The sequence below is a fragment of the Triturus cristatus genome, chromosome 7 (genome assembly GCF_964204655.1).
Source record: "Triturus cristatus chromosome 7, aTriCri1.1, whole genome shotgun sequence".
In the NCBI taxonomy this organism is placed as follows: Eukaryota; Metazoa; Chordata; class Amphibia; order Caudata; family Salamandridae; genus Triturus; species Triturus cristatus.
Genome location: NC_140590.1, coordinates 1,789,503,175 through 1,789,516,448, shown reverse-complemented (window position 1 = coordinate 1,789,516,448; position 13,274 = coordinate 1,789,503,175). Strand labels below are relative to the sequence as shown.

The window sequence follows — 13,274 nt, the reverse complement described above, 5'->3', positions numbered from 1 at the left end:
TGAAATAATCTATGAAGAGGAAAGAAGGAGAAGGTGCTTGAATCCATGAAAATATGTGGCTTAATATTGTCCAAAATGCAGGGTTAACTTAATACAAACAAATGGAAAACAGAAAAATTAGGTGGGTGAAGCTGGGTCTTTGCTGCTGCAATAGGAGCAATGACTTGCTAAGCAAATCCAAAGGCTTCCAGAATTGTCGGGCGTTTTTTAAAGTACAGCTGAACATGAGTGGCTGCATTGGCATGATCTCTGCTGGCTGAAGTCGACCCACCATAAGGCAAAAACAAAAGGTAGGATAATTTTCTTCAAAAATATGAGAGTAGCCAGGCCTCCATGACAAGGATGCCCAATCATTGAATTCTTTGTTCAAATAAATAAACGTTCAAACTGGGGTTTTGATTCTGTAAAGCAAAAAGGTAGCAAACAAGATGACCTAGGAGTTGCTGCACTCACATTAGCAAAACTTTTTCCTTTTTGTCACTGCCAACCTTTAATGCGGGACATGAACAGTAAGAACACAGACTTGAAGCACTGTCATAAATATTGTGGGACTTATGATGTGGTTAAGCCAGTGGCCCTGTGGCTGTACAACTTTTGGGGTAACAGTTGACAGCTGGAGCCCCACTATCAGAAACCAAGTTGCCCCACCTAGATTTAGAACCCTGAAGTAAGCAGAAGAGACATCCATGAATGTTTGGCAGATGGCCCTTTTACATACACCACTAAAGACCCAGATGCTGCAAGTACTCTTACTCTTGCCAATATCATTGGTTAATGATAGGACATTTGCGCTCATAGTCTATCCTGAGTTTTTCATCAGCACATTTTTCAGCTCTCTATTTTTCAAACTGTATATAAGGGGGTTACACAGTGGAGTGAGTGCAGTGTAGGTCAAAGATAATATCTTGTTGTCTTTCATTGAATAGGCTGATGTTGGTCGCATATATGTAGAACAAATGGATCCATAGAACAAAACAACAACAGTGAAGTGGGAGGCACATGTTGAAAACGACTTCCTCCTCCCTTCTTTAGACTTGATTTTCAGGACAGCTGAAATTATGTTGACATAAGATGTGATGACTAAAATAAATGACATCACTGCCACTGTTGCACCAAGGATGTAGGTCTGTGTCTCAAGAGCATGAGTGCTGGAACAGGAGATCTTCATTAGAGCTGTCACATCACAAAAGAAGTGGTTGATTGTGTGGGTTGCACAGAATGATAGCTTAGACATTAATACTGTGTGTGGGGTTGGATCTATGAGACCAACTAACCAGCATCCAGCTGTCAATCCAATGCACACAGCCCTATTCATGATGGTCAAATAACGCAGGGGATGGCAGATTGCCACATACCTATCATAAGCCATGACTGTGAGGAAAAGGAATTCTGTGGAGGCTATGCCAACAAAAAAATGCATCTGGAGCAAGCATTCAGTGAGAGAGATGAATGTGCCATTAAGAAAGAAGCGAACCAGCATTGGCGGGAAAATGATTGAGGTGTAAGTGATATCTATGATGGCCAGGTTTGTGAGGAAGAAGTACATAGGAGAGTGCAGTTGTGAACTACAGCAAATTGCTGTCACAATAAGAAGATTTCCAGTCAGAGTAATCAGGTAAATCAGTAAAAAAGCTACAAAAAGCATAACTTGAATCTGAGGAAAGTCTGAAAACCCTACAATAAGAAACTTTTCCATCAAGGTTAGATTCTGTTCTCTCATTTTCCCAGACATACAGCTCTGCTGTGATATCTGAAAGGAAAAACATAAATTAATAGTTATTGTTGCCTGATTATTTGTTAAAATATTAATTTAAACATTTTGGTCCTCATTTAGGGTTTAGTGGTCATTGCACATTCCCCATTTTCTGGAGGAAACTCTAAATTTGGAGTACGATTCAACAAAGGAATTCTCCTACAGTAACATCCTCATTCGGGGGGAAATTGTAGTTCATATTATTTTGAGTCTTCTCCAAGAACAGGACCATTCTCAGTACCCTCCAATCTCTAACTGAGGTCCTTCATTATCTTTGCAACCATTCATTTTTCTTTTCAAGTTCTGGAACTTGTAACATCCATATTAAACTCTCATTAAGTGCATCCATACAACATGTGGTCACAATACTTAAAAAGATATTTTGTCATAAAATCTCTTCATTCGATTGCTAGCACATTTCCTATACTGGTTCTCAGTCTTCCAAAGATGCTATTGTAAGTGCTTCAGATGTGGCTTCTAATCTTAGGTTCAGTTTCTTAATTAAAAGTATTATGGATAATTATATTTTACTATTTTTGAGTAGAATTGTAACATTAAATGGTCATAAAGAGTGTCTGTCCTACCGGAGAGGTACATGGATATCATCATAGATGTCTTTATGTGGTGTGATTGAACAAATACCTATAAAGCTTCTTCAGCCCCCACCTAGATACATTTCATTCAATGGTGATGCACATCCAGAGTAAAACATTTACCTAATTTTGCAGTGAAAAATAAGTAGCATAGTTCAAAGCAAAAGTTAATGACTCTACAGGAACAGTTTCAACACATGAACACATGCACATAACTTTGAGTCAGGAAAGATTTGTGCTGGTGATTGCTCATCGCTGTTGGGAAAATTCAAGTTAACATCAGAAAACATGCAAAGATTTGCATCAAACTTTGACTATGTCACACTTTGCCCATGAAGTATTCCTTGGGCCTAAATTATTTCAATCTGAAGGAGGGGGGCTGGCCATCAGGGAATTGCAATAGACGCATATTGTGGCTGCTCAAGTCCATCCCTGGTTATTTTACTGATGCAGCTGCTAATTACATGCAGCTTTGAGTGATTGGGGGACATAGCCCACTCGCATGAAGCAAAGATGCATGGCAAATTCCTCCCAATAGCTGTATGGGAGACCTCTGTGGCACACTTTTGCAGATTACCAGAAGGCTGCTGCACTGAACTCTGCATCAGCACTGAGACCTACAAGGCGTAGAGGGGGCCTTCAGGAAATGAAGGAGGTGGTGGCACTCCCTGGGATGCTGTAGAGCCCAGAGAAAGCTTTGTGACTTTGATCTGCACTGAAGAGCGGCTGTCCAAATTGTCGGACGTCTGACTAATGCGGGTGGCTGTGGCAGATCACTGCCTGTGCAAAGGCAGACAGCAAGGCCCGGCCAACTACTACTGCAGACTCAGTGATCCATCCAATGTACTCAGTAATAGAAGGTGGCAGACCCCTATGGGAGCACGCCCATGGACTTTGACACATTGCATGTACTTTTATTCACACCTGCTCTTGATGCAGCGCAGATTACCTCAGGGGGAGTCTTTCCCTGCTCTGTGAGGCCTTATACACTGTTGTGGGGGTCTCCTGGCTGGCCGCCTATCTTTTATGAAGTCCTACAATGAGGTGCAACTTACAGAAATGAGGCATAATACTGGTGTTTTGGGAAAGAGCATGCCTCCTTGCAGGCCCAATACTGCTACCCATGTTTCCTGGGGAAAGATCAATCTATTAGTCAGGATTTAGGGGGTGCGGCTAATCACTGGTGAGGGTAACCAGGAGCTGGAATCTTACTGTGATCAGTCAAAGAGCCAGGACTTGTGTCCCTTTCGGAATTCCATGAGAGAGGATGTTGTTCGGAGGTGGAAGGGAAGGTTGTTCCAGGATTTGGCAGCAAAGTAAGAGAAGGAGTGTTCTCCATTCTGGCTACAACAATGCAGGGAGTATGGGCTAGGGAGGCAGAACGCAGGTGTCTGGAGGGTTGGTGGTAGTTCAGGTTTGGTTGATGAGTGCTCACCCTTGGTCATGGAGGGCCTTGTGGGCATGTACCAGCATCTTGACTTGGCATATTTTCTGGATGGGGACCCAGTGAGGTTCCTGAGGTGGGGGGTGATGTGGGTCCAATTGGAGAGGTTGAGAGGAGTCTGGCAGCTAAGTTTTGTATCATCTTTAGGAGTTGGGTGGACATTCCTACATAGAGCATGGTGCCGTAGTTAAGTCGGCTGGTGACTGGGGCTTGAGTAACTATATTCCTGGTGTCAATGGGGAGCCATCTGAAGATCTTTCAGAGCATGCACAGGGTGTGGAAGCAAGCGGAGGTGACTGCGTTGATCTGGCATTTCATGGTGAGTTTGCCATCTAGGAATATGCCAAGGCTGCGGCATTGTCTGTTATGTCGGTCTGAGCCCACAGGGCCACCAGATGTCATTCCAATGGGACGCTTTGTTTTCAAATATCAGCACTTTAGTCTTGTCCATGTTGAGCTTCAGGCAGTTGGTCTTCCTCCTTCAGAGATGCTCGCTATTCGGTTGTGGAAGTTGGCCCTGGTGGTGGAGGGGTCTTCTTTAAGCAATATAATGAGCTTGATGTCTTTGTTTATAAGAAATGATGTTGAGGACATGGGTTCTGACAATGTTGGCCAGGGGCATCATGTCGGTGTTGAACAGGGTAGGGTTGAGCGATGAACCTTGCGGGACACCGCAGATCATGCTTTTGGGTTCCGCTGTGAATGACGGTAAGTGGATTCTCCGGGTTTGTCTTGTGAGGAAGGATGCAATCTATTTGAGGACATCTCCCTGGATCCCGATGTGGTGGAGTCTCTTGAAAAGAGTGTGATAGGATACAGTGTTGAATACTGATGAGAGGTCTAGCAGGATCAGATCCACTGTGTCTTCCTAGTTGAGATGGGTTCTGATGTCATCAGTGGCAGCAATCAGGGCAGTCTGCTTGCTGTCTAACTTTCTGCCAAAATTGGTGTAGTTCCATGTGGCTGTTTTGGCTGTAGCTGTTTTTAATTTTCCTATGGCCATTTCATGGGGATTTTGGAGCCCCACCTTTTTTTGGCCCGTTCTGGATGGATCATCCCAAAACATTTCAGGCAGGAGCTGAGGTGGAAGATTTGTCAAACAGATCCAAGGTTATTAGCAAACTCAACAATCTGTTTCCTGTGGAAACGAGGTCCTAACTGAAATGCCACTGGGTAATATGGAAGGGGCAACTGGTGAATTTCATGGCCTATTTTGGTTTTGTGTGCACTAAACATAACTATCCTTTAATTGTGTTTTTCAGTGAATTTCTTGAAGCACAAAGCCATCTTAAGGCCAAGCAATGACTGTCAAGTGTTATTTCCTAATGTTTTTCACATTTCTTAAATATTATTTTTCAACTTTAAGCTTTTTTAGAGGGTTTTTGACAACAGTTAGAAATTGGGTTTCTGGTTGGCAGAGGTATGCACCCTGTCCAAGCAGGAACAACTATACTAGTCAGAGTAAATCACAACACACTCTAAATTATTCTGTGTGCAGCCTCTGATAGCTTGGGACAGAGCAGTCATGCTTAACTAAAGATGTAATTTGTGAAGTATTTGTGCAACCCTTCAAACAGTAACACACTTAAAACACCACAAAAAGAAAAATGTAGAAGAATTACAAAAATTCAACAAGACCAAAATGCCAAAAATCCAACAAGTAGAAGCTGGGATATATGAATTTTGAAAGAATAAAGGAAAGTTAGTGCTTAGAAGCAATAAGCACTTAAATGGGCTACCTTGTCACCATGGACCAGGGCAAATTAAAAAATTCAGACCAATCACAATGGAGTGCCAGCTGGATACAGGGATCCACTTGGGCCCACTGAGCCAAAGTACCTTGATCTGAAATTTGTCATCATCGAGTAAGATGCCATGTGCGGCAGAAGCGAGGTGTCGATGTTGAGCTACACAGTGAGCAAGATGTATCGATTTTCTTAAAGCAATGATGCGCTGATTCCAAGTGTGATGCACTGCTTCATCATGCAAAGCGCAACAACTGCTCCTGCAGCAGAGGATGCATTGATTCCAAAGTAAGCCTGGGCGGTGAACTACACTCCGCTCGCGGAGCTTGCGAAGTTTGGGTAACTTCGCGATTCGCGTAGAGCGCGAAGTTGCAGATTGCTACGCAATCTACCGCGTAGCGTAGTTGTTGTGCGCACGGTAACGTCTTACCGTGATTCTGCTTTCGCCAACTCGCTTTTCTGTCCGTTCGCGTGCGCCACGAGATTTGCAATATGGGCGCCCGATCCCGCGAGAGTGTGCGAACGCGAACACGTCATTCGGACGCGCGAGCTGACTTGCGGCGGCTGTCTTGGTAAGAACGCTACCCCGAACATGCAAAAACTACAATCTGGCGAAGAATATCTCTCGAGCTTCATAAAACCTTCTTGAAAATGATCATTTTGCTCAGAAAAACTCCTCAGATTGTGATTTGGCTGTAGTCTTTTGTGGAAGGAGTCCTTTTTTTTTTTTAGTGTTTTTTTCAAGAGGAAGGAAGTGCCCCTGAGTTTCCAACTTCCTGTTCATGTCCTGCAGGCTCCTCCCAGCGCTTTGTCCATGTGCTGTTCACTTTCATTTGGATTTGGAGCTAGAAGGATCACTTTTTGTGTCTGTCTGCTGCATCATACCATTGGATTGGATTTATTTGAGGACTTTTTGATTTGAGATTTAATTATACAAGTAAGTTGGAGAATTGGTGTACATGTTTGTTTCATTGCGGCTTGTTTGTACCTACATTTTTCTGGGATTTTCATTGTTTTTAAAAATTATTGTTGTGGGTGGCCTGTATTTTCAATAGGGGCCTAGTTGTTTTTCTTTGCAATTTCAGCCAGTAGGGTACCCATGGGTCAATGTGTCTGTGGTGTCTGTTGAATTTAAACATCATGTAGGACATGGATGGCATAGGATTGAAATGCTAAATGTGGCTGTGGTGTATTTCACTGTTAGTGTGTGTGTCAAATACCTTTGTTGGATGTGTGTGTGTGCTTGATGTGTAACTTCTTTCCAATCCTTTCGTAGCCCTGTTGATTTTCATTTTTGTATTAAAGCTGTGTTGTTTAGCAGGCCTCCTTTGTCCGGTCATATATAGGCCTGCTTCAGTTCATTGTTTTCCATGGCCTGTTGTGACTGTGAGGGCCCATGTGGCTTGTGGCAATTTTGTGGTGGTAGTTTAGTAGTGTGTGCTTCTTTTTCCATAAAGGCCTGCATGTCTTTTCTTTGTTCCCCTTGGCTTATGCTTGTTGTTGTTGTGTCCTGGCCATGTGTGTGGTGGCCATTTTGTGAAGACAGGCATTGTGCTTTTGGCATAGGCTTACATTGTCTGTCTTCCATTTCTTGTTGTTGTGGGTGGGTAGCGGCCATTTTGTGGAGCCATCCAAGCAGTGTGCTTGCTTTTGCCATTCTGTTCCAAGCTTGTGGCCTAGTCTGCCAGTAGGCCCAGAGGTAGTCATCCTCAAACCATGGGTGCATAAAAACAGATTGTGTTCTCTGTTGAATTTTAACACCATGGATGGCTTTGGATTGAATTGCAAAAGGTGTTTTTTGTGGTGGAATTGCAGTTTTTGGGTGTGTGTTAAATAAATAGGGCTTTTCAGCCAGTAGGTAACCCTAGGAATTCAGCTCGCATACTTTTGGCAACTCTGCAGAGCGCGACAAAGCGGACTTACAGTTTTTGTCATTTTCGCGCTCTCAATATGCGTGTTCACGCACGCGATAACGACTTTTTGTACAGTTCGCGATGCCGAGCACACAGAATTTGCAATCTGGCAAACTATATCTCGCGAGCAACATAAAACCTTTTCGAAAACGCTGATTTTGTGCATTTAGCTAAAAAAACTCCTCAGGTTGACATTTTGCTGTAGTTTTGGACCACGGAGTCACTTTTATTTAAAAAAAAATATTTTTAGGAGAGGAAGTAAGTTCCACAGAGACTCCAACTTCCTGTTCCTGTCCTTTGTATTCACTTTTTTGTTATTATTGTGATGGGTGGCCTGAGCATGTGGGTGGTGGCCATTTTGTGAAGGCAGGCATTGTGCTGTTGCCATAGGTCTGCATTGTCTGTCTTATATTCCTGACCTTTTCTTGTTTTTATGAGTGGCCTGGCCAAGTGGTGGCGGCCATTTTGTGGGACCAGCCACTGTGCTTTTTCCATAGGCCTCCAAGCTTGTGACCTAGTCTGCCAGTAGGCCCAGGGGTACTACTCATCAATCATCACGGGTGCATGGAAGTTAAACAACTGTTTTTGTGTTGTGCATTGAATTTCAACATCATGTATGGCTTAGGATTGAATTGCAAAATGTGGGCTTTACTTTTTTTCTGGGGTATATTTCACTTTTTGGGTGTTGTAAATAAATGCCTTTTTATGTGTATATGTTCGTTGTTGTTGCTCCCTGATGTTGCCTCCATCCCATACGGTGCACAAATTTTTATTTAGGTTAAACAGGCTACACTACATTTATGTTTTTGTTCTTTGCTATTCTTATTCTTCCTGAGTGTACACAGTACAGTAGTACACCAGGAGCCCTGGCCTTGTTGTCAGTCTCATAAATGGCTATACTGTTGTTGTTCACTGACTTAATAAAATGTAATAATTGTGACCACCCACCACACACTAAGAAGTTATATATTATATTCGTTTGATTGTACTATCTTTTGACTGATGTTCTTCTGGCTTTTTTGCTCTTAGGTGCACAAAAGACAGAGGAGGTGCGTCATCATCACCCATTGTGGTGCCAGACCGACATCCTGCTGCTGTACAGGACGTGACGTGTGAGTGACCTGACCAGCCATCTCTGCAACTTGTGCTCACATCTGAAGAAGATGCCCCCAAAGAAAGCAGGTAGCAGGTCCTCCGGTACCAAGATAGTTGCCATGGAGAAGAAGAACAGAAGAAGAAGGAAGTGTCACTTAAGTCTGGTGTGCCTCCCAAAACCTATTTTGGGACACCAAAAATTACGCCTGCAGCAGCGGTGTCCGGGGGCCAAGCTGAGGGCAGCACCTCTGCATCAGTGGGCCCAACCCACCAACCCAGGCCCAAGCAGATGAGCGTGGAAGAGGTAGCCAGCCTGATGGTGGAAAGCAGTGATGCTGAGCCTGAACTAAACTTATCGCTATCTCAAAGTAGTCAACGCAGGAGGGAACACAGCAGATAAGTGGTCAACAACAACAGCCGCAACCACCGCCCGCAATAGTAGCTGTTGTTTCTCCCGAAGTAGGGGCAGTTCAGGAAATTGAGCCTCATGCAGAGGAAGAAGAGGAAGCCACTCCTTCAGAAGTTCCATTGTCTTCCAAATCCCGAGCAAGGAAAAGGAGGGTTAGTACATCAAGTTCTTCGCCAAGCCCCCCTTCTGATGATCTAGATGCCACTTGGAAGCCACAAACTGAGAGGGAGACAAATCACAAGAGCAGGCATGTGAAAAGTAAGGTTCCAGAAAGCCTTACACTTATGGAGGTTGATGTAGAAGAGCAGGATGATTATGATGATGATGATGAGCCAGTCATCTCGAACATCACTCCCGGCCCAGAGGAGATGGAGACCAACATTTTTACCCTATCCAAAATGGCTGCGAGGGATGTAGCACACATACCTCCAACACAAGTAACACCAACACGACCTCCAGCTTCCATATTTACATTGGCAAAGGGCCGGAAGCGTCCTAGATCCAGCACAAGCACCACCTCAGCAGAAGTAGGTAGTGGTACTGCACAGAGTCAAATTCAACACACACCCTCCAGTTCATCCGGCATTGAAAGTGGCACCTCCAGCAGGAGACAAAACTTAAGCTCCCCAGTGTGGGACTTCTTCACGGTTAGCGGAAAGGAGGAGACCGTTGCTATATGCTCTGTTTGTCATACCTCTGTTAGTCGTGGTAAGCTTGGTACAAACTATGGTAACGGAGGCCAAATGACCCATCTAAAAAAACACCACGCAATCCAGTGGGAGGAGCACCTTCGTCGCATAAAAACTGGAACCATTGCTGTTGGGGATAAACGAGTAGAAGATCCGCTCACGGTGGAATAGGAAGAAGAAGAAGAGGGAGACATTCCCTGTGGTAGTGGTACACAAAGTAGCCCTGTTCCCTGCACTGCAGTGGTAACGCCCACATCCTCAGCAACATCTCAGTGGCACAAGAGTAAGAGTCAGCCTGAGACACTAAGGAGTACTGCTTTTAAAAAAAGTGCGACGTTGAGCACAGGAAGGAATACCACGCAGCCTACCATTCTTAGCATATTTACTAGGCTGGAGGGGCAGTACGAACGCAACCACCCAATAGCACGTTTGAACAATGTGGAGCTGGCTAAAATGTTAGCACTGGACCTTCTCCCTTTTTCTTTTGTTGAAGGGGTGGGTTTTCTGGAATTTGTGACAACCATCTGCCCAAAATGGAAGGTTCCCAGCCGCTACTATTTCGCCAGAGTTGCTGTTCCAGCACTACATCACGACGTGCTGGAATTGCTTGGAAAAGCCTTAAAACAGTTTGCTGTTTAGAGTATCCACCTGACAACAGACATGTGGACCAGTTGCCAAGCCACTGATTACATGTGCATCACTGCACACTGGGTCTCTTTTTCGGGTGTTAAAGATAAGATATCTGGAGGTGTTGTTGACACCGCTCAGATTTTTAAAGACACTCGCAAACATGCAACTGTAGCCATGTTTGCTATGGAGAAATCTCATACTGCTACAAAAAATTTGGATGAGTTTAACAGCAAGGTGTTTGAGTGGCTGCAACCAAGAGGGCTTAACATTGGTTTTGTTGCCACGGACAATGGCAGAAATGTAGTTAGGGCCATGAAAGATGGTGGCTATTTCAGGGTCCTGTGTTTGGCACACTGCATTAACATAGACTTTCTGAAAAATGAAAGCAAAGTCAGCAACTTACTGACCACCTGCAGAAGAATATGCACACATTTCAACCATTCTTTTAAAGCCCGGAAGTAGCTGAGGGTCATTCAACGTGAGCATAAAATGCCAGTCAAAGCACTCATCCAGGAAGTGCCAACACGTTGGAACTCAACTTATTACATGCTTGAGCGTATGTTTGAGCAGTACATACCACTCAATGCTTATGTCATGAAAAGGTCAGGAGATCCTACTGTGAAAGGCATGACCATTGAGATGGCCCAATGGGACCTCATTAAATGCCTGACAGAGATGCTACTTCCTTTTGAGGTCTTCACACGTGAAGTGAGCATGGAGGACTGTACTATGGGCCAAGCTATCCCATTGTTGTACGTGCTAGAGCAAGAGCTGAAGGAGGTGTCAGAAATGTACGCAGGTGTGGATGACAAAGTAGACGCATATTATTTGGCGGACACCTTAGCCGTTCGCTTATCTGACAATACAAGGATTCAAAATAACATTGTGTCACATCGACATTACATTACTGCCTCAATTTTGGATCCACGTTACAAATTATTGCTGAGCAGTAATGAAGTAATTCCTTTTTCAGAAGTGGATGTTGCCAAGTACAAAACTCTGATAGCTGAGGAAGCCACTGACTTTGAAAACAAACGGATCTTAATTAGAGGCCCGCCACCCCAGGGCAGAAAAAGTACTACAGGGCACCCAGAGTCAAGTTCTACTTCAGAGCCCGAGAGCAGTGTGTTTGCCTCCCAGCAGTCACCAACAGCACCAACAGCATCATCAGCCAAATTTAAAAAAGTGATTGGTTTCTACGGAAAGGGTTTTGTACATCCATTACTGATGCAAAGGCAAAAGAGGCCAAGCAAATCGGAGCACCCCTGAACATTGAGCAGATTGTTCAGGCCTATCTAGATGACACAACAGAGGTCGTCATGGAGCAAAGCCCATTGGTGTATTGGTATGGGAAAAGATGCCAATGGCCAGTGCTCAGCAGGCTGGCGATAAAGTATGTGGCTTGCCCTGTTGCAAGAGTTTCTTCAGAGCGTGTTTTCAGTGCTGCTGGTGCCATTGTTTGAGGACGAGCTCCTCTTCCCTGACAACTAGGCTTTCAAATTGTTCTTCCTTCCTTTATTTGTGTGTGTATCTGTTTTTCTGGTTCAAATCTAATCACAACAAATCCATCAACACCGTCTTCTCTTTTTGTTTCCCTATTGGAGTTGCACGTCTGTGCATAACTGTCCACTCCACTCCTCAGAGTCCTGCTCCATCTTCCTTACTCTCCCTAAATACATTTCAAGCAAGCCAGACATTGGATGGATATGGAGAATAGTACAATACATGTTGTCTCTAACAGTCCCTCCATAAGAAGTGAAATGTGACTACAGCTATATTGCGTTTTGTTTCCAAGCCGAAAGAGACTCATCACTGTCAGAAGGCTAGGCATCTGATCTGACATCCAAAGAGAAGAGCAAGACAGGTAATGATTATTATGAATGATGGCATGCATTGCATTGGTTGCTTGCTGACTACGAGTGAATGTGCATGAAGTCGAACTATACTAGTTTATCTACAAAGTAAAAGTGACTCAGGTGACAGTCAATGTTTCCTTGTTGTTTAATAACCACATTGTACTCCTACTACTGCAGGTGCCGGCCAATATCCGTTGCAATTTTGTAATATGAAATATATTATAAACTTAATCAGTCACTACAGACTGAGTTGGTGTTGGAGAACACGTACCACATGGTCATGATGCTGACCATACTATCTTTGCACACAGTCAGTCGGATCGTAGATAATTGATGGAATAACTGCGTTTCATGGACTGCCTTAAAAGGTAAACAGTTTCAGCAAGAACCACAGCAGACCTAGGCTACATGTCCGTGTAGTGGTGTGGACTGGAGTAGAGTGTAGTGGTATGAGGGACAGTGGCGCATTGATTTAGTCACTTCATTTGGAAAATGCTAGGTTGCTGCAGTGCATATGCCTTTTGTCTGGCTTTGTCAAACTTTAAGGTACATGGGGGTAGGGTGCCTGGCCTCTGCCGTGGTTGTCCTGTTCTGTGCTGGCTCCTGTCCCGTTGTTGTTGTAGCTTAATGCTGTAGAGTAGACACTATGTATCCAAGCCGCCTCAGTCTGAAAGTGTTCTCTCAAGAGTCTTGTCTTCCCTTCTTGCACACCACTGTAATTGAGTTTATTTTTGTTAATTCAGTTATTTCTCAATACCCCTTTTGTTTTTCCATCTACACTTACAGGCCAGCCTTTAACCTGTGCTATAGTGGGAGAAACAACTCACACTTACCTTACCAATCCACATCAGGCAGGCAGTGGTACCCAAGATTGATGTGCGGAGTGTCCATGGAAGGGAGGACCAAGATGAATGACGAGAATGATGCAACTCCACATTTGCACCAGGATAATACAGTAACTTTAGTATCATTCATCATTTGTCTTTAAATTTATTTGATTCCTTTTTTCTCTTCAATCATTACGACTGTGTGTTGTGGTTTGTTTGATAATTGATCCCTACAACTATTTTTTGATTTCCTTTGCTAGCTTGAAAAAAAAAAGTAAGCCCGTTACAGCATGTAATTTGGTTCGCTCTGAGGGCAGACA

At 43.9% G+C, this 13,274-nt stretch overlaps 1 protein-coding gene and 1 long non-coding RNA gene across 2 annotated transcripts in view; both read right to left on the bottom strand.

Moving 5' to 3' along the window:
• Positions 1-13,274, bottom strand: part of LOC146813135 (uncharacterized) — a 210,602-nt gene that overhangs the window by 153,673 nt on the left and 43,655 nt on the right. The window lies entirely within an intron of this gene.
• On the bottom strand, positions 800-1,720 carry LOC146813136 (olfactory receptor 5V1-like). The gene has a single exon (XM_085620386.1). The coding sequence runs from the start codon at positions 1,718-1,720 to the stop codon at positions 800-802; it is 921 nt and encodes a 306-aa protein (XP_085476512.1).